Source organism: Diachasmimorpha longicaudata, chromosome 3, assembly GCF_034640455.1.
Source record: "Diachasmimorpha longicaudata isolate KC_UGA_2023 chromosome 3, iyDiaLong2, whole genome shotgun sequence".
Lineage (NCBI taxonomy): Eukaryota > Metazoa > Arthropoda > Insecta > Hymenoptera > Braconidae > Diachasmimorpha > Diachasmimorpha longicaudata.
The window spans coordinates 8,604,481-8,626,861 of NC_087227.1; the positions used below are offsets into that span (position 1 = coordinate 8,604,481).

The 22,381-nt window shown below is 41.2% G+C and overlaps 1 protein-coding gene across 9 annotated transcripts in view; it reads right to left on the reverse strand.

Moving 5' to 3' along the window:
* Positions 1–22,381, reverse strand: part of Rbp6 (RNA-binding protein 6) — a 329,371-nt gene that overhangs the window by 101,177 nt on the left and 205,813 nt on the right. For 8 of the 9 annotated variants that reach the window (XM_064116332.1, XM_064116330.1, XM_064116331.1 and 5 more), the window contains one exon: positions 387–479. In XM_064116332.1, coding sequence (XP_063972402.1) covers positions 387–479 — 93 coding nt within the window. Of the gene's footprint in view, positions 1–386; positions 480–11,273; positions 12,013–22,381 lie in introns of those variants that run through there. The other variant, XM_064116333.1, reaches the window with a different exon arrangement.

The window sequence follows — 22,381 nt, forward strand, 5'->3', positions numbered from 1 at the left end:
AGCGAACTATATCGCAAATTCGGACCAATGAATTTTCCGTTAATCGACAGTGTATTGAGTTTCAGTCATTTTATTGTTACAGGAGCAGTCTGCCGGGAGGGCTCGGTATCGCTAGTATAATTCGTTACAATGAGTTGATTCAGGATGAGTAAATTATTTTTTTAGTGTGAACAAGGGGAAGTACTTCGTTAATTTATTTTGGAAAAACCCGAGGTGATGGAAAAATTGGGGAGAATGTGAGTGAATTCAAATTATGATCTTCGCGATCCTCATGGCCCTCTCACAGACCTTTCAACACCACCGATAGCGACTTAAATACCCTCATGATGGTTGTCGATAGGGGTAAAGTATTTTAAAGAATATAATGATTGATTTTAAAGACTCACCGGGCCGAACTGTTCGAAGTAATTTTTGACGTCCTCCAGCGTCGTCGGCGCGGATAACCCGCCGACGAATATTTTCTTTGTCCTTGTCACCATCTGCAATAAAAAATTGAATAGAACAATGAGAATCAAGGGTAAAATGATTAATCGAAGTGTAGGATATCAGTTGTCACTCTACAAAGCCCTAACCAAATAATTTTTCCTTCTCAATGAATGAATTATCACGGGAATTCAACCGTGAATAAGCCAGAATCACTTAATGCACATCTTGCAATATATCTATATATCGATTCCTTCTCATCCGGAAGGCAAGCGATACGCGCGATTAATAATAACCGTCTCTCGCTGCGTAGTTGAAGGAATAAACCCGATGGATCTTCAAGGGGTGGCCGACCAAGTGGAAAAGAAATCGCTCGAGGGGGAGGGAGAGGAGGGATGAAGATGAGACAGAGTGGTGCGAAAAGAAAAGCCCTCTTTGCGTTTTTTCCACCCGAAGAAATCGGGAATGATGACGAAAAAAAAAGTATTATTGAATGAAGACCGACGGAAAATGGTGAACGGGGATAATAAATGCGCGTAAACTATTTCTTATCGGGAAAAATATTGGTTGAAAAGAGAATGTATATCTTTATATCTACAATTCTTGAGTGAGGGGATGAAAAAAATGAAACATTCTTTGGTTTTGTTCGTCGGATATCGTCTTTTTTTTGAGTTGAATTTTTTTAGAAAATAATTAATAGAGACCAATGGAAAATAGCGAACGATAATGATAAATCCTAGTAAACTATTGCGTATAAAAAAATATTGATTGATGTGATAGATTTGTTTAAAATCAATAATTCTTGAATTTTTGCTTAAAAGCCTTTGGAAACTCCTCTTTCATGTACTCGACAAAGTATCCGTACTTTTATTTCCATTTTTTAACCCACCTCCTCCCGATTCTCGGACGCGTGAGGAGATCTTTCCGGCTATCGCAGTATAAAAAGGCAAGGGTGTACATACTGGATACTGGTAGAGAAGAGGAAAAACTAAAGTACGGATGGAGGAAAAAAACCACTTGCTTTTACCGGGAGACTCCGCGTTTACGTATACACACGCGCTCCCTTCCACTCATATTCGATAAGTTGGAAAAGAAGTGAGGGGGTAGGTTCGAAGGATAAAAGCGGTATATGAAAAGAGGGTTGAAAAGTGCGAGCGAAGGATAGAGGGAAGTTCTCTCATAAGTGTCTTTTGGGTGACTTTCGTCGACGACCTTTTCCCCCATTAAAATCTGCAATTTCATGAAATGCTTTTCTGGTACTTCAGGCTATTAACGGGTGTGAGTTCATGAAATGAATTATTCTCGTGATTGGAGATTATTGTGTGGGGGGGGGGGGCAATATCGTGTTTCAGTTTAAATTCACTGACCAGAAATTTGCAATTTTCCATTGCTATTTTCCCTGGGAATAACCAGCAAATTTAACATCAACAAATTCAAATTTGAAGCCTCAAAAATTTGGGAAAAATCATCCCACTACTACTGCTAACCCCATCCTACTAATATCTGCACTCTCAACTTCTCATTTCATTCATTTTATGCGATAAAAGATGATGGAAATTGTAAAGCTCCTTGAATTCCTTGAGAGAGAGATCATCCTCATGAAAAGATCGATAAGTCCTACCACCAGAATCTTTTCTCATAAAAATAAAGAAGAAAAAAAAATATTGAGAATGAGTGGAGGTACAGAAGTAACGAGAATTGGGATGGGGTGGGCTAAATATAGAGTAGAATAAGAGGGAGGTGAACTGAGGGGGCAATTTCAGTGATGGCTGGAGCTTAGACTGCTCTCTATATCCTGATGTATCTCCTCAACCTTTCAATTCATCTCCCCCTGTCCCTCCTTGCTCCCCACCGCTCCTTGGAGAGCAAAAAATGAGTGAAGGAATGGAGAGAATGAAGTGAAATAGAATTAATCAACAAAGTGTATAAATAAAGAATGATAATATTGGAATAAATGAGAAGGAAAAAAAGTAGCTGAATGGGGGTTGGTAAAGGGATGGAGTTGAGGGTGGATTTAAAGTCGAGATTTTAAAGATAAAATCGTAAATGAACTTCCATTGTCTTCGAAATCCACGGAAGACAAAAGGTAGAAAAGCCACATGAACTTCTACTCAGCTCGAATCGAGAGGGTAGAATAGAAAACTTGGAGATGGACTTTTTCCCGGGTCCAGTTTGTGTCTTTTGATATTCAATTCGGCCGAAATTTCTTGGCTTTTCAATCCATCTAAATTACCTTGAGGTCGTGAAGAGAATTAGAAGGGATGGAGGGGGGTTTCATGATTGAATCCTCGAGTTTGCTGTGTCTTGGGCTGATCGAATCCCGAGATTAATCAGGGGGAAATTTCCATTAATTATCGGAAGTTGATCGAGACTTATCACATGTGTCATTTGGTCCTAAAGGGCATCACATGAGTCGAATATAAAATAATACATGTCACGTTCCTTTAACCTCCACAACCAACAAAATTACATAATTCGAGTAAAATGAAATTGACCTGCATTATCTCACTGTTCAAGCGGGAATAAATGAAAAAAAAAAACATCATCCCCCATTAATCCGCCGAGACTGAGGGTCAAGCGGAGTCCTATACACATCAAATGCTTTCTCCCCCCGTCATAAATATACAAATAACCCCTCCATAATGACCCTGATTTCATCAACCCACATCTTTCCCCACTCCACCCCTCACCCCCCCCAAAAAAAAGCTTGCCCACAAAAACAGTAATTCAAAATAATCTGACAGTCGTTCCACTGGTCTGACCCGGGGAATACACACGAAATGAAAAGCCCCCGCTGGTCGGTGTAAAGAAAACGTTAATGGAATGAGAGAGACAGGAATATTCCACTTATTATACCGTAGCATTATGTAAATACCGGAAGGCTATTACAATTTTACAACTTACTAGGAGTAGCTTTATAGTTTTCATCGCCAGCGGGCTCCGACTACATCTTTTCATCCCCTCCTAACAAAACTCCTCTGACTCATTCTTTCACTAACCCATTCTCCTCACCAACCCCTACCTCCTACCTCCCACCCTTCACCCACCCCACCAACCGTAGCTCTTCGGCATGAAACTATTTTAATTTTCCGAAGACTCAGTTCTTATTTTCTTTCTTGGTTTTTTTTTAGAGGACATATTTCTCTCTCATGATTTCATACTTTTACGTTCTCTTTTTCTCATTTTTTGTCCCCCCCCTCCCTTTTTTTTTTATTAAAGCCGTGTGCTTTTGGTGGTAAGGGGAGGAAAAGAAATAGGAAGGAAGAGGGGAGGGGGGGGGGGTTAATATTGAGGTGGATTTCCGCGTCTTTTGCGGTGCTTCGGTGGTGAAATTACATTCAACCTAGCTTTCAATGTTTCCTCTCTTTTGCATAATGAAATAGTACCGTTAGTATTATATTAGTGAAATTCCACCAGGAACATGAGACAACGAGATACTTGAGATGCTTTCATTTTGTCGCACACAACTGCGGGGTGGAGAATTGTTGTTGGTTGAGATATCTGAGATGGGTTTAATCGCTTCTCTCATTGTTTCGTCGTTCTTTTCAGGCGTTCTTTACACTTGGAAATTGGGTACTGGATACTGTTGAAGGTGATTATGGTAGGGATTTTCCCGAGTGGGTCAAGTGTATTTTTTTTATATTTTCACCCTAGTGGCTCTTGAGCTAAATGATAAAATTTTTTCAATTTTCTTTTACTGAATCAGAGGCTCTGAATGGCGACCTCGAAATATTTATCGTTGTGACTCCCCGAGGGTTACGATTTATGAGGAGAAAGTCACCGATTCATTGATAATTCGACCCTTGGGGGGATGAAGTAAAATCAGTTGATGTCAATAAGATTCTGACCCTTATAACCCTTACGACGAGGTAATAACATCGTTTTCCCGGAAGAAGTGCCTTACCATTAAGCCCCATCCCTATAAAATTATCATCAATTCTCACCTCTAACCACTGTAATCCGCCGAATCTTCCCTCCAACCCATTAACAATAAACTCCCTCTTATCCCTCTTTAAAACACCGCTAACCCCAAAAATCACGTTAAATTAATCCCCACCAATCAAGCACAACTTCAGGAAGAAAAGGGGTTAACCTATCCTCGAGGTAGAATCCAACGGATAAACCTCGATGGAGCGAGTTATAATCTGGGTTACAAGTGGACTCAATTCCGCACTGTCTTCATCCCCTGAAAAACTACCCCTTTCTTTCAATCTAGAAGCCCTCTGATCTCTCATTTTACCCCCTTCCTTCGTTCGAGATTTTAAAAATGATCCTCCCCTGGCGGAAAAAAAAACCAGGGACGCGAAAAAAAAGCGCGTCGTAAAGCTCACTGTAAACCCCTCTCTATCTTCGGGTCCAGGGGTGGGAGTGGAGCGAAATGGGAGGAAGGGGGGGTCAATTTCTCACGGAACCCGTGACATTCTACAAGTTAAGTTGCTCGACTGGTAATAAATACTCAACTGAACTTGGGTACTGAACTGTTGGAAAGGGGTTCAGGGTTTATCAGTGAATACGAGGCAAAGCTCGCTATCGCACTGTCCACCGGCCGACCACCCTCGGTAAATGCGGAGACTACCAAACATCAATATACATGCGAGTAGACCCCCATTATTTATGGAATCTCGTCCTTGAGTATCCGCCATTGACATGTATTTTATTCAACCGCTTGAAAATTGAGCGATGCCTCATGATTTCGTGAATTTATTGCAACAATAAACAAAAGGATATTACGTTGCACGACTCCGTGCAATAACCGCCCCTTTTACGTCTGCTTTATGGAATATTCTGTACGAAAAACGTGAGATGGGGATTTTTTGACTCGTGTGGTTAGGAATATTCAGTAAAAATGCCGAGGCTCAAGTTCATCCCCTACGAAATTACGGAAAGGTAATTTGTCACTTCCAAAAAATTATTTGATTAATTTCGGCGTTGAAAGAGATGAAAGAAAGAAAATTCCTCGATTGAATGTCGGAATGAGTCACATGAAAATGTAATGAAAGCACTTCAATAACATCCCCCAGTTAAGCCTACTTAACCCGAATTAATACCATTTTTGCAGGGTCTCAAAAGAGCTGGGATGAGAGGTAACGATAATCGACCAGTAGAACTACACCTAAGGGTAGTGGTGGATGCTCTCGCCCCTTGTAGCATCATACCCCCGGTGGTAATCCGATAAAGTCGCAACTCAAACAGTTTAAGTCAGAATCCCACCACCCAAAATGGCTCCCCCCAGGACCAAGTTCAGAGGGTTGGGGGTGCGATATGTATGGGGGGCGAGGAAGGGGGAGGGGGAAGATTACGTGGAGATGCGATGTCTCATTTTTTTTCTTCAAAGTGTTACGGAATTCGTGTTCTGATGCCATTCTCCTCATCTTCGGGGTTACGTACACAATTTTTTAATATTCAAGACAACTGAACTTGATCATTTAAATTGAATTCAATGATTCAGAGAGACAGTTGACAGATGTCTATCATAAATTCGGTGATAAAATGGTAGAGCCGTTGGAATTTATTTCAAGTACTGATCATTTTTCAACGAATATCTTGGAATCGGTGGCAGATTTTTTCTAAAAAAATTTGTTTGTGGGGAAATTGAGAGGTGGAACAATGTTTAGTGTAACTGGAACAATTTTAGAAAAATTTATTCGCTGATTTTATTCAAAATATTGGTGTTGTTCAACATTTCTCTTTTGTTTTCATAATTGCGATGAAACTTTTTACGCCCGGACAGATGCCCGGTCTCAATAATGTCTGAAGGACTCGTCGGGTAATGAATAGATTCCATTGTTTCCGAGAATATAATACAGCCTGATTATCCGAATATAACCTCCTGGCAACTATAAAATCAATCGCAAAGTGCGGTTCCCCGGGAGGAAATGGAACAAGAGGGGAAAAATTGAAATTAACAAAAACCTAGGGAATAGACAGTGGGGGGTTTTTTTTCGACAAAGAAATGAAAAATTAGGGCATCGAGGGAATAACCGAATGACTATTGTTTTTGGGAAACGCAAGATTTATTTAATTACACAAGTGATGATGATAAATCCGTGAATGAAACGTAAATGGACGGAAATAAAACAAAGGAGGTGGCATGAATGGTAATTCATTAGAGTCTCCCCAGTTCGAATCTCACGAGTATTAGATAATAGAGGGTCTTGCGACCACTTCTCCCACCCACGTCCCCTTCCTCTGACCCTAGAGACAGTGACTTTTACGGTTTTACTGCCCCCTGAGATTGTCTACGTGCTGATCGTAAAACTTTTCACCTTCACACCCCAAAAATCTTCAGCCACACGTGTCAGAATCGACTGTTATGGTAGAAAATGATAATTTCGAAAACTTGATTTCCTCTAAAATCCACTGGATCATTCGAAAACGAAAAGAACTAAATTTTCAATGCAGAATGGAATCGACTGTGATTAAATATTTTCACTCATCATTATTGCAGTATTTTTTTTCTATACATTAATAATTTCTGGCTGAAGAATTTCCGATAAAAAAAAGTCCAAATCCCTCGCCAAATCCCAACCACCAACTGAATGTCGAATAAAAACTGTTTCAATATTTTGCTTGATACGCGAATGTAGCATAAAATAAAATGAGATCTGTCATAAAGTCAACAATTTTCAGTCATCCAAGTATGTTATGTACGCCATACGCCCAGAGTTATTTACGAAAACGAATAAACAGTGAAAAATTTCTCGTTGAACTTCAGCAACATGAGAATGTAAATAGACGTGTCAACAAGTGAAATACGAAGTACTTTCTAGATGTGAAAACTATTTTCCAAGTTATATGTTCTTACATATTGATTATTTACCGAGATATTCGCGGATGATGTAAAATGAGAAGTCTAATTTCGTGAACAATAGTTGATGTTTTATTGGTGCAATCATGTCTGAGTGGTCAGGTGGCCGATGATAATCCAAAAAGCCTTGATTTAATCCCGGCCATGAAAATCGATTGATGGATGAGTGACCCACCAATTATTAATCGCACCTTTTATTCATAACTGAGGGCAGACTATTCCATAAAAAAATCCACCCCATTCCGTCCACATTGCAATACCCAAAAGGGCGGAAGTAAACATAAGCAACAATATTTTCCCCTCATAAAATCACGAATCATCTTTAACGATCGGAAATTGGGCCACGAAGTGGAGAAAAGGTCAGAAAAAATTCCGTCAGACAAACGGTTTTTTTTGCGTTTAAAAAAACTGTAAACCTCAAGCTCACAGAACTCGCCTTTTAAATGTCACAGGGGGTGAACACCTTGTTTTTCCCTGATATTCACAGGCCTCAAGAAAATACTAACGATCAGATACCCCATAAGATTCATGTCAGTAAAACCATCTGTCCATTCATCATTCACAATCACCTCATAAAGCCACATATTAATTAACAAATCCCCAGTCCACGTTATCCCTCACAAATTTCTCCTCAACCCCTCAATTACAAAATTTTTAACCATTCACGAACATATCGATTATCATTCACAATTCTAAAACTCTGAGGGGCAAAGGGGCGTAACCCAACAAAAGTGAGATTTTATCGTTACGTTAATGTTCGAAACCCTCGACGCGATCGTTTTCAAATAACAATGCGCATAATTACCCCCAAACGGCTCTCCCTCGTTCAACGTGAATTGTAAAATAGCAAGTAGCAATGGAGGGCGAGGAGGGTAGAGGAGGGGAGGGGGGAAGGGAATTGCAACCTTGTATGTTAATCGGTATATGTATGTAGCGATGCAGAGTGGGAAGCAAGAGCTCAATGTCGCACCATGCTTTTCTCATTAATGAGCGTCAATTAGCATCGATTCTTCCACCTCCCACCTACTCCCATCTCCACCCACTACCCTCACCCCCTCCATCCACCAGCACAACCATCGTTTCACCGATTTTCTCAGGTATGTACATCGCATCTGTGTTGAGATGAAAAGGCAAGAACTTGGGTGCCACTCAACAGGTACGTCTCGTGGTTATTGCGAATGAATGGGTCGGACTCAGTATAAATTATGATAATAATAGAGACTGAAAAATATATAATAAATATCAGCAGCGAAGGCGTAACACGAGTAAATTTGAATTGTGTTTTATTCGATTTTTTGGAGCAGAATCTTCGAATTTGTAGGAGTTTCCGGCAGCATTCGGTCGTCTTTCCAAAATTATGATTTTTTCGTGTGGGCTATTGAAGGGAATTTTTGGAGATTCCAATTTTTAATCCAATTTCTCGTGAAAAATTACGATGTAGTTCAAACCGGGGACAGAAATAGACACTAAAAATTTGATCAGCCTTTCCATCTCGTCACACCCAGTGAATCCCGCAAGTGCTCAACGAAACAAAATCCCCCACTTCGCTTCCAGTTTTTAATTAATAAAATTCCAGCCCAGAATATTATTTGCCAACTTCCGCCGGCTTTCAGCCCTCCACCCTCTCCAGAAGATAATGCAAACGGCAAAAAAAAAATCCCTAACTATGGACATCTCCTTGTTCTTCCACATCCATCTATTTTTTCGTGTTCTATTCTGAAAAATCAAAGACACTGCGATACTTTGAAAATGTTAAAAAAGGCGTGCGTTTTTGTGTCTGCATAAAGTGCAAGGGCTCATGGTGATGGATACAAAGATGAAAGAAATGGAAGAACTGAAGAAGTCTGAGTGGTACGAGTATTTGGGGATGGCGGGAGGGGGTGGGGTGGGGTGTGGTGGGGTGAGGTAACAGTGAGACAGACGACGATAAGGGAGAGGGTGGATACGAGGCAACACGCGCGCTCCAGAAGTGGAGGCGAGTTAACCTACTTCCACATTTTGGTCGTTTGTCAGGTCCTGGGGGAAGAGGAGGGGGGGATGGCAAGTGGGAACAGAAAGTAGTGAGGGAGGATTTGGGATTGGCGCATGTATCACGGAAAATTCGCTGCACATTCGAACGGTTTTCCTCTCTCCCCATGTGTCTCACCGGATCGGCTCCCTTCCCTCCCATCTTCAGTGGAGACAACCACTGGATTTAAAAGCCTTTCGATGTAAACAGAGAACTTGGGTATCCTCGAGGAATCGAGGAGAGCTCGAAATTCCTTTCGTTTACGGGGAATTTAAAGGTGTGTCGTCTTCTATTTTTGTAGCGTTTTGTTTTGTTGAGAATTTTCCGTGCGGTTAGAAAAGGACAGGAGCTAGCGCTGTTGACCCTTCAAGGATTTATTTTGATATCCGGTTCGATAGATGATGAACTACTGAAGCAGTCTCCATTAAGGTGGGGTAATTTTATCGATTAAAATCAATGAAATCAATTTTTGGTAATTGAAAAGCAAAAGTTTGCTCGGTTTTTTTTTGTATGAAAGAAATTTTTTTGATTGTGCGTTGGGGGATGTTTTTCTATTTAGTATTTAGGGGGTAATCAATAAGATTGAGGCACGTGATAGTTGTGAGCCTTGAAACAACCCTAAGAATATAGTTCAGCCTAATTTTCTATCTTTTGTTGAATTAATGATTTATTGTCCATAAAAAATGTTGTTCTTCTTCGTATATTGACTTCCGTTATCTGACAAATTCATGACTTGATTTTAATAAATGTATGTTATTCATAGAGTGCAGGAAATACTTGAGGACAATTTTTATTTACGTGGAGAGCAAAAAAAAATTAGATTCGTCTCTATTTCAATATATTGGTTGTAGTTCTTCGCGTTTTATGTTCTTTTTCTTTTTTCTTATTTAGTAGTTCCGAGGGGTTCAGGGGAGATCGTTAAAACAAGCTCGTAAATATCGGCTCCATTTTTTCGATCGAAAAACTGAAGTAATTCTCAAAAACTTACCAAGATAAAACAAAAAGTACTTTTCCCTACATCCCTAAAACTTCACTCTTCATTATCTCGACTCCCTATGCAGGGGAGAAATAATTCTAACTTTTCCCCAAAATGACCTCGATTTTACGCGATTCTTTTCCCCCTCCTCATTTCCTCCTCCTCCCCCCGCCCCCCCGAAAAATTCACTTGATCACCCCTCGCACGAAAATACATCATCGCTGTCTCCCACCAATTGTTCTCTCTCGCTACAAGTGTACAAATAATAAAAAGAAATGCTACGAACTTTACAGGATCATAAAGAAAAGAGAGAGGAGAAAATGCGAAGGGATAAAATTACGTACACCCCTGGGAGTTGTTTCTCCAAAAGGGCGTGAGAATGATCGACGTTGTGTTTTCTTTTTCCCTCGTTTTATTTGCATCAAAAGAAATCTACATACATGAATTTTCCTATCACTTGAAACCCCTATTCTTCATCGATCAGCCGTTTAACAATAAAAAAGAAATTTTTCCATTTTCCCCTCGAATTTGTGGACAAATGTCTGTCTACTTTCTATTTTTTATTTTTTTCCCCAGAAAAATATCTTCCGGATTCTGTCAATGTCTATGGTTACGATAATGGGGTAAACAATTCAATTTTTCGTGTAAATTCGTCAAAGGCAAATCGTAAAACCTATTTGTTATGTAAGTAAGATATTTTTTTATCCCGTAAAAATAATATAGTCATCCGAATTCCCTCAATTTTTCATCTTCTCAATGACACAAGAGGGGTTCGTCCAGGACAGGAAGTGGATAGGAAACAATAGCCTCAGCATTGAAAGAAGACGTTGAGCGAGGAGTTGTATATCCCGTGGATAGGGCGCAAAAGGGATGGTTGGACAGATAAGAGCTATTCGCCCGGGGGAGTCCCGACGTTGGCCCCTCACTTCAACGAGAACTGTTTTCATAACTTTAAAGGGCCCCCGCGACTCCGGCGCACAAAAAACCAGATATCGACGTCGAAAAAAGAAAATCGATTGAAAATATTGAATAATTAGTTTTCAATTGACACATCGTACCTTTTCAGAGGTGATAAGCGGCGTGATATACGTAGTGACCGCCGTTGTGTTGACTTATAAAAAACTTTTATAAGTGACAGATGCTCCCACTCTCCGGAACCACTTCAATTTATCCTTAAAAACGTCGACAAATAACACTGAGAACTGTTTAAAATTTTTTTTTCTTCTATAATTTAAGTAATATCTTCACAGAGTAATTAATCCCAATGTTGCGATGAAGATCCTCGTTATAACCACCAGTAACGCGCACACGAAACCGGCCGGAACCGGTGGGGATAGCCCGGATGGTGGTGGTGGGGTAAAACTGACGTTTCCCCAAACAATGAATTATTACTAAACAAATTAACAGATTTCAATCACTTTGATTAATGAATTATTCACTACTGCCTTTACACCACCCGTCAATATTTCTTATTATTCCACATAAACAGTACGCATATACCTGTATCCACTACGAATATATAAATATATAATATTTTTTCTGAATTCAATAGGTGAGAGAAAAATATATAAATATATATATTTTCAATGACTCAGTAATCCGAGAAAATGGAGAAAAAAAAAATTAAATTTATATCGAGAAAAATATTTGAAAACGGTTTTGCTACGGGTGATACAGGTGGCGTCGTATCGTTACGTACAGTTATTTTCGTTATAGTATGGTTGGGAAAGCACGCTTTGGGCGCCGAGAACGGAATGGCGGAGACGTTGGGCTGCCCGGGCAGTTTCGCCGTTTCAGCGGAGAGACAGGAGGGGTGCTAAAATCCCTCCCCCACCCGACTATCTTATCCGAAATAGTGGGAGTAGGAAGTTTGGGAAAGTAGATGAGGGGTGGCTCTAGAGTGGGGGTTACGTAGGTAGTATGTGGGCGCGTGGAGCTCCCGGTTGATCCATTGTACCACAGCTGCGCATGCGTCTAACTCACCTCCCCCTACCCAACACACTTTTCTCCCACTGTTGGCAGCCGGGTGGTGGTGGTGGGAGGGGCACAATCGTACATGGGGGCGAGCGAGACGGGGAGAATTCACGAGAGGGAGACACGATTATGGTTGCTCTCTATCCACTGCCAGCATCGACCGAAATGTACGCGCGGTATCCGAGACCCAACGGGAATGCTTAATGCTCTGACGGTGCGCTGTGCGCTTGATAAAAAAAAAAACATTGCAGGGAGGAAAAAAATCACCAGACGAGATGCTCTCGGGGGTACCTACTTGTTACGCCTCAACGTGGTACCATTGATGGATTTTTTCCCACTGCTTTTGTGTTTTTTTTTTACTTTAAGGGATGATGCAGGTCTTCACGATTGGACCACTGTTTCTGGTGATGCTATCAGTCTTATCGCCGGATGACTCTGCATCGTCAGCTGACAGAGGATTTTCAGGGATCAATGAACAGTCAGTCTGCTCAGTGGACTATAGTCTGACCGATACGGGCTGTTACTACTTGGTTCGTTTATGCACTCGTCCCACTTGCCCAATCCCCTGCTGGTATTTGAGTACTTTTGAGTCGGTTGTTTTGGTAGTCGCAGCTAGGGTGAAAACATCTTGGAAGCTGGCCGATAGCCAACGGCGTGCACACACCCTTAGCCGGGGGGGGTGAAGAGAGGAGGGGTCGACGGTAACGGGTGTAGGTGGCTGTGTGTGTATTTGGTGGATGAGGATACCAACCCAAACACAGAAAAAGATTTTCATTGAGTAGAGCTTCGGGACTATAAGCAGGAACTGGCGTATTGCCAGTAGTATGAAGCCACATGCTACGCATAGTAGGTTGCGCGTGAAAGAAGTCAATTCGCTTCGCATTGATTTTTATGCTTCATCGAGTGCCCCTCGTATTGTACGAGATCATTCAGTTGCTTGTGTACATGAGAATGTTGAATTTACTTATCATAGGGAGATACTTTAATCTGACTGCGGTGGTATGGGACAAGAAGCCGCTGGGCGTATTCAACATTTTGGCTTGAATCCAGCGGTGCCAAGACGTTGAATGAACTTGGCGGGAAAACCGCACCAGTTTCCCACCGGCAAACCAAGGGCTTCTTACTCCAACTCACCTTTATCCAAAATATATCCTCTCACTTCAGTTTCGACTGTACGCCTTCAGTGTTTCCAACCTCGAGAAATGCCTCAAACCAGTTGTCGTTGTCTACCCTCCCTTCCTTGTCTGTGTTCAAGGCAAACCCCGGAGATCCAAGAGCTGGAGTTATTATACACGATTCAGGGATTTCTAAGGGACTTATTGCAGTGTCTGACGGGTGTTGTACTAGTTGAATCTTGTGTAGCTGTATTTTGAGTGACTTCATCATGCTATTTCTGGTCGTAGCCGTGTCCGACTGTAATTGTGATTATTCTCCTTTACGGCAAGTCGTGGAGAATTTGATCGCTACGCGGAATCGTGAGATTGTCAGTGGAATGTGAATGTGGTGGTGTGGATGGGACAACATGGTGGAACATGAGTGATGCCCGGGGTCTATTCAAGGCTTTCAAAGAGGATTATAGTGAGACAGTTATTCCAGACAAGCCATCCTAAGCCGAAATAGCTAAGTCAGTCTTCTTGGAAAGAACTTATAAATTAATTACATCGAATGTGATTGGGATCTCGCTGTTGATGCACTAGATTCCTTGATTGATCTATCGCCGATCTTATCGTCAGACGAAAATCGTCTGGCATCCATTGAGGCCAGTGAATCAGGACGGGATCGTAGGGCTGTTAAAGTAGGATAGTTGTGTTTGGGGTGACTTTATCATGCTGTTTCTGGTGGGAGCTATGTCGAATTGTAACTGAGATTATTCTCCTTTATGTGGAGTCCTGGAGAATACCGTCGCTTCGCAAGATCATCCAGGTTGTTAGTGAGATTTGAATGTGGTGTTGTTGATGGGGTAACATCGTGGCGGATCAGTGATATTCGAGGACAATTCGAGGCGTTCAAAGGGATGTTATGAGAAGGGTGACTGGACAAATGTACCAGTCCAGAAACGATCATGAGATAGTTAATTCAATGTCACATGAAAGAACCGAGAACAGCTGATTGATCACATGGAATAAATCAGTGACAATGAATGTGATGGAAATTTTATTCTTCGTTCTGGAGAGAGATTTTTTGATTGATCAGTCATCGTGATTTATCGAGAGGATCATCACAGCATTATTCACACCATCGAATGACAACCGTCAGTACCCAGCTGTCCCGTAGACTTCTCTTTACTTGAAATCCCTACAGTCGAAATTCACTTGTGGATGAGAAGAGCTGGCGAATCAGGGAGAAAGGGAACGGGGGATAGGACAGGGAATGGAGAAATGGAAGTTGCCGGGGACTTTTGGTACCCACTGGCCACTTTGTACGACAAGCTACAACTTCCAGACTCCTCTCCTTTTCCATTCCCCCTATAACTGCTCGTGTTTTCTGTTTACGCGATGTTGAACAAGGACAGAGATCATCCTCCGTTGAAATCCTGAGGGTGAAAAAAGAGGCTTTTAGAGGGGATGTATTTCTACGTTCTCCCTTATTCTCCACCCCTCCCGTCTTCGCTTTTATCGGACAGCGCTGGAGAGAACTCTGTTTTCTGTGGAATCGGATTTTTTTTATTTTTCGGTATTTTTTGAGATGATGTTCATGAGAAAGTTGCGCTGTCTCGCTTTTTTGAGGGGTGGGATGAGGTTAAGGGATTTTATATGGCTCGTTGAAAAACGAGGGGGAAATTTTGCGATGCAAAGTGGACTAGACAAATCATTTTTACTTCAGCACCCGCCCAGATATCTGGTTGTATTTTCATTTTAAAATTTCATTTCTCGGTGAAATGTTATTAATGATGTTGGAAACTTATTATCTTCAACTTTTTAAAAATTGACTTTTCCATTATCAAGGAAAACATCTCGGTGTGGGACGAGTGGCTGAGTTATCCCGGCACTTTTATCTTTTGCTGTTTCCACTGTTTCCAGTGCTTGTTGGAACTCTTCTTGAAGATGATGTTTATGAAGAAGATGAACTCTTTCCTTGTCTTTTTCTTTTGTTATTCGCGGTGGGATTTCACGAGGAATGAAGAGAAATAGGTGGATTTGGGGGCTTATCATTTGACAGTTGGAAAAGGTTCTCCATCCCCAATGAGATAGATGAACGCTTCGATGTTTGTCGAGATGATTTTTTTTTCCGTTTCAGCATGATCTACCACTTTGATCTGGAAAATTCCACAGATTCGTACGCTATCTGTTGAAGTGGTAGTTGATTGAAACTATCAGAATGTGATTGAAAAACTTGGTATTGTCACACAACTGCCGCTAATACCGTTCAGTTTCAGAAACCACATGTCTATTACACAACCATTCGAATGTTATTCGGAACAATTGTTATCCAATTCCATCAGAATTGTGCGGTGTACATAGCGGATGATACGTTTCATTGTTATTAGTACATTCAATAATCATATTCAACTGTTTAATGAGAATTATCTAGTCCAGTATTTTTCGTATCGGCGTACTAAATGCGGTGGTAATGAATTATAATTGATGTATAATTAGTACACGATCGCTGTAGTGTACCTGGCAACTGGCGACTGATATTTCAAATGGTAAAAAGTTGATTTCACCTAGATGGCGCTATCGAACGGAAATCCAGGGATGATCCTCAAGTCTTCACGATTAATCAGGTAATTAATCGAATGAACTTTGAAACGCACTGCTACAATAATTAAGCCATCCGCCCAGAAAAAGCTTCGTCTTCAAACTAATCTTCAAGTTTCACAATGCAACTTTTGAAGAGTACTCATCGCCTCAGCGTAAACTTTTCAACAGAGTCAAAATTCAATGTTCAATGTTTAGGATTACTAGGATAAATGGGTCAGCGATCAAAAGCCGACAAGTTTTCGTAGATAGTGGATAGGAAACTAAACCTAGGGCATTTCTCTGTTAGAAATTCGAGGAAAGCTCTTATACCGTGAATCATCCATTCCCTCGAACGCTCCCCTCCCGCTCTCTCCCCCGGCCCTTTTACACCCAGTGATGCCTTCAGAAACTGGTCGATACCTTACACATTTTGGGGTAGCATAGGGTGGTGGAGGTTTCAAGAAGGTGGGGTTTTGGTAATTAACGGCTAGGAAAATTGATGTTTCTCTCTCTTGGCTTGTTGGGAAACGAACTAACATTCTAGAGGGTCAAACAGACGAAACTTGAACTTTTCGGTGGGGGAGGAGGACGAGAGGAGGCTAGGGCTGACGGAGGAAGAGGTTATATGGGAAAGTTCAGGTTTGGTGAAGGCAGTGAGTGGAAATTTGGTACGTGTGCAGAGTTGAAACGAATAATTAGGAGAGATATATTTGGATATGTGCATTGAGCATTCGAGATCAAGGGAAAATGATGAAAGATTGTGGACAGTCAGGGCCAGGAGGACCTGAAGTCCTGAAATATCTTGAAGATATCTTGATTTGTTACATCTTGTCGGCCAATTTCCTCACGACTCACATCAATTTGGGATAGAAAGATCTTGAAGAAGGGGGCGAGGGGAGGGGGGGGGGCTCAAAATACAGGCGGTTTTTTCCATTGCGAAATGACTAATTTGATTGCTCTTCATGACCGCCTTCTGTCCAAAACTTCTGGAGTAATTTTCCTATCCACAGGGGTGAGGATAATTTGGCACGTGCCAACAGGTGGGGCAACACAACACCCCAGTGGTTTCTCTGAAACACAAGGATGAAAGCTTTTTGTCGCTCGAACTAAAACTATTCTTCCTTTTTTTTAAATTCTTCGGATTGTTTTTTTTTCGTCTTTTTTTTAACCAACGGGCGAAATTGCAGAAGAAACGACATTTCAAATCGACTGATCGTCCTATAGTGAATCGATCTTGAATGTAGAATCGTTACGGGATTCAAGCTCACTCAAGCGAAAATGGTAAAGGATTACGTTCCTGGAATTCTGTGGCCATTCCTTTGATTCCGGCACTCTTTTTCTTGCACATAGACTGCGCACCACCCGCAGAGCGACATTCACCCGACTTTTTTTTTTTTATTCGTGATTTTTTTTTCTCCTCCCAGATTGGTATGAACGAACATGCATTTTACAGATACGACGTTGTATATATCATCAACGATTGTTCGAGAAATGTGTAGAGGTAAATTTCAAGTTGCCGTTCACCAGCGCTTTCATTGTCCATTTCCAGTTTATCGGTGGAAAGCTTCACTCGATAAATTTTTCAGTCTCTGTCATTCCTTTTGTTTACATCGGATAATCGTCATAATTTCAATGAAAACTTGGAATAAAATTTCAACGATTTATCCAGTTTCTCGACAATCTTATTGAATCGTCGTCAACAGTATTTACACTCGTTCTCGATACAATTATTCTGGGAAGAGAAGTCTCACTATTTATTATTTTATTTGTACATCCCCATCCTATCCTCTATTTATACCTCAAAACACTGAAAAATACAGCGGGGAAATCATGCGGAACGGCTGCCAGAGATAAAATATTTCGCATTTTTGGCGCTTCCTTTTTTTTTTCACCGATAACTCAATGACATTCAAGTGAGTGACTGAGACTGAGTGAGACCGAGGGGGTGAGGTGGTGAGGGGGACTAGGGGGGGAGGGAAAACCAAACCACAATATCCATCCAATTCCTGTACCGACGATTCTTTACTACCCCCTGGGAGACAACGGCCGGAAATGGCTTTCGTGTCGACGAGCAACCGACAGCGTCACTTCTCGGTGTGACGTAACACACAGTTACCGAAGTGGCATGAGGAATGAAGGAAGGGATGGGGGGGGGGCGAGAGGAAGAGGTATCTGGTGTGACAGTGAACGCGATTTCTCGATTAATCGACCGACGAAGTTACAATCAAGGAACCGAGGGAACTCCCGGCCATCCCTAAAATCGATAACGTCTTGGAGACGGTAATTGTCCCGTCGAAATTGTTCCGTTTCAGCATGTGGACGTGTCCAGTATATTACCAATGGCTCTTGGTCGGTATTCAATGACGTAGAGATTCAGATGACCCACTTGCTGGAGTCATGTAATTTTCACCGAATTTTGGTGAATTTTTTTTGAAGAGCGAAAGTACATCTGTGAGATGACAGGGAATCTTCATATTTTTTGAGCCTCATCTTTGGTTTTTGATCTGAATAGAATGAAAATATCAACGTCTTGAGAAATCGATGAAGAATTACTGTTACATTTACATCAACCAGCGAAATGGTCCTGTTCAGATGAAAAAAATAGAACTTGGTATTATCATGGTGTATATACCGGCATTACGTCGCTTCCCTGCATACACCTCCGCATAAAAGGCAAACTCCCCAAGAGGAAAATCGCAAACGGTAAAACTCGGTCGACACAAAGAGACGTTGATACGTTGATATCGTCTCGAGAATATTTTTCTTTTTCTGCATTTTTTTTTTTCAATGGGAAGAAAGTAAGCAACTGAGTCTCGCACTGGAGTTTCTCATTGCAAACGATCAAATACCACCACGAAGATAAACCCTCCAAGTCTTCAACATCCAACATGTGCCCCGCCCATAATTTGAAATCATACCACACAATGGTCTGTGATCCTCCAACGTATGCTAAAGTCGAAGGGGAGGAACTTATGGATGTCATTTTTCTGATTTTAGACAACGAGGGCATTTTCTAAATAAATTGACGACTTCTCAGATCCTTGAGGCCCTCCATAACCTTCCTCGCATCATAAATCGATATCAATTGGCCTGAACTAGAACTTCATATAATCAATTCAAATCAATGGATCAATGAATACCCCCGCTCGCCACCCCCCACCCTGAAACACTTGAATTCATGTTGAACCACAAGCGCAAGTCCGAGTAAATCAAAGGAAGGAAATGAATTTTTATCGAAGAAAAGCCCTGTAGCACAACTCCACTGACTTCACCCTCTCCCCCGGTCCCCCTCATCCAAAAGTCTTTCTCACTCGTTCCTTTTCATACATTTTATCGCTCTCCGGCTCTCCGAGGGCACCCCAGGAAAGGCTAGAAACTCTGAAATGATGTATAAGCGAGATCCATGAAAAGCTCCACGTAAAAACAATACACCCCGTCTCCACCGGGCTACATTTCCCCCTTTATTCTACCCTATTCCACCCCTCGCCTCATCCCCCTCCTCACTCCACCCCACACCTTCCTACTATTTTTTTCCCGGAAAAATCATTCGTCTTTCGTGCAATTTATTCATGCAATTGTCAGAAATAAAATTTAAACTTCGATTTGATGAATTTCTCGTGAAATGAGCCCACACGGAAGTTGTCTCTCGATTATGTGCGGGTCTTCTCATTCTACTTGTGGTTTTGCCGTTGTGTTTATATAGGCCCTTGAAAAATGTTTTCTCCTGTGTGAAAAAAAATCATTGTACAAAAGATGAGAGAGTGAATGATGAAACGGTGAGGGAGAGGAGGTGGAAAAAAATATCAAAAACAGGAAGAGAATGAAAACTCGGTCCTGCTCTCGACGCAGGTATAATGAAACTCGACGGTAATCTTAGATGGGTGTGTGGGGGGTTATGTACATACTCCTATGGTTCGTGGGCCACGTTTTAAATGCTCCCCCTTCCGCCCCCCGAAATGGATATACCCGCATAGTCGTGGTGGCGAGACAGGTTCTCGTGCATTTAGTTTACATGTGCAGGGGATACAGACGAGTTACGGGCAGACCGGGGTAAAATGTAAAAATCCTCACTCAGTCTGAAAATGATATTTGTGGGGGATAAATAATTATTAATGAGTTATAAAAAATCCTGGGAACCTTAATAAACTATAATTGATAAATAATTTTATCGGTCCCTCGGGAAAAGTGAATTTTCTATTTTTTTTTTTATTTTTGGAATGTGCTCTGATTGGGTTTCATTATACAAATAATTCGATATCTAGTTTAATACTTTTTCGTGAGATAATTAATGTCAAATGATTCGGTGATTGTTTTCAGTTGCTGGGTCTTCGCGAGATAAAATAATAAGAAATTAAATTTTCATGAATTTTAAAATAGTCGATGGTAGTGTTAACATCTCCAGGAGCAATTACCCCTGCAACATCAGTATAACAGATAACATTTTCAGTCTCGTGAATAATAAAGGACCTCCGTCAAGTCTCGAATCCTATTATTATATGACCCCTTAATACCTTTAATTTAGTTTCGTAATTCGATTGAAACACTGATACAATAAAATGTTACCCCAAAACTGTCAGCCAGTGAATTTCACTTTACTTCTGGTCGATCATCTGCATTGTATTTTTACGAGGCACTAACGTCACTCCTCGATCGATGGGAGGAAAAAAAAATGAGAAGCACGAGCACGAGGAAATGGGTGGGAAGGGGAGGCGGGGGAGAGGGAAACAACGAAAAGAGGGAATGTCATAGCAACTGAAGTAGACGTGGAAAAACTTGGATTCAAATATAGAAACGACTGGCCGAGTGACATTTGATCGTATCAACCTCACTGAGGGTGCACGTCTGGGAATGGTTACGTTGGTTTTCAAGTGTCAGAACATTCTGGGAAGGGCCGGTGGACTCCCATCATTGGAGTCTGAAAGTGGTAATGGGTCGCCAGATCATGATTGTGGCGATTTTCAAATGGCGACAGTAATTTTTCGTCGATAATCGCAAGGACCAGAGAAGCTTGGCAACATATTTCCGGGGGCTGATAACATTTGCCTGACATCACGAAATTTTGATATCATCTTACCAGGAGGTCCTTGGTCGCCATCACTTACCGTCCCCCTTCCCCCCTCAACTCCTCCCCATTAAAAGAACGTCAGTCCGATTGATATTCCTGATATCTTACCTGCAACAGATAACAAAAATTGATTCGTTAGTAGCTGTCTCCACTGTCCGAAATAAATGATCAGGACTGTGTTCAGGGTACAGGCGAGACCTATTTCGCTGTCAGTGAGAAATTGTTTCCAACATAAAACAGTATAAAACCCCGGGAGGAAAAAAAATTAAGTGTGAGAATTGCTGGAGGGATGATTTCTATTTCCAAAAGAGAGAAAATGGAGAAATTCATATATCAATCACCCGGGCTAAACCCATTTGGCGATTTCAATTTTGGCGAATGTAAAATAAGAAAAAGACGGAAATTGATGACATACTAACTGAGTGGAAGTCATCTCTTCCCAGAAAATTTTATTCTGAGAATGAGAGATATATTTCAACTGTTATATTCATATCCTTCATTATATCCTGGCTATTTTGTTCGATGAAAGTCTATCGAAATTGTAAAATGATCTTTCGTTGTGAAATAAAAAATTAAGCTAAAATATTTTAAAGATATTGGAGATAATATTAAAAAATATTCTCATAAATTTTTATACATGCGTTGAGTTATGCTTGATATATATGTAGGTCTAGTATATGCTCGGCCTTCAAACTATAGCATAGTCTTACCATAGCCTTCGCAAAATCAATAGCTAATGGAAAAGGCTTTACCTATTTTTCAATTGAGGATTGACATGAAAATTAATCGACAGAACATTATTCACCATTTTCCTCGATTCCAAAAATAATCCAAGGGGATACTGACTTTTTTCAAACGACTAACTGAATATATAATGACGAAAAATAATAAATCAATCGCCCCTGAACTTCCATGACTGCTTTTCTACCAATGAAGAGAATCATCAAAACCATTCGGCGACATTCAAAAAATCCCTCGATTCCCCCGCGTGAAAAAAATTGCCTATATCATCTCGATGCATTAACTCCTATTACTCCATAACCCCGATAAAAAAATCCTCATCTTCTCATTTCGCTGCAACTCCCACGGCACGGAAGAGTGAGTATTATCTCCAAGGAATTTTGATCCAACAATCAATTAAATGACGTTTCAGTCAACCATCTTCCCATGAGCGCGTCAGGATCCGCTCTCGGGATGATCTCAGCTGCATTACCTTGATGAGCTTCAACTCAATCCTACCTCAGACCCACTGTACTTCCTATCCCGTTATTCCTCCTTACTCCAGCACTCCTCTCACCTCCAACTCCACCGCTCCTTCCCTCCTACCTCATCCACGTCTATTCTACAATGTCGACTAGCTCCCCAGGAGGATGTGCTCTTCTCACTCCCAAGTTACCATCGAGCCCACCACCAGTGTCCCGCAGGTACATGGATACCGATATATACC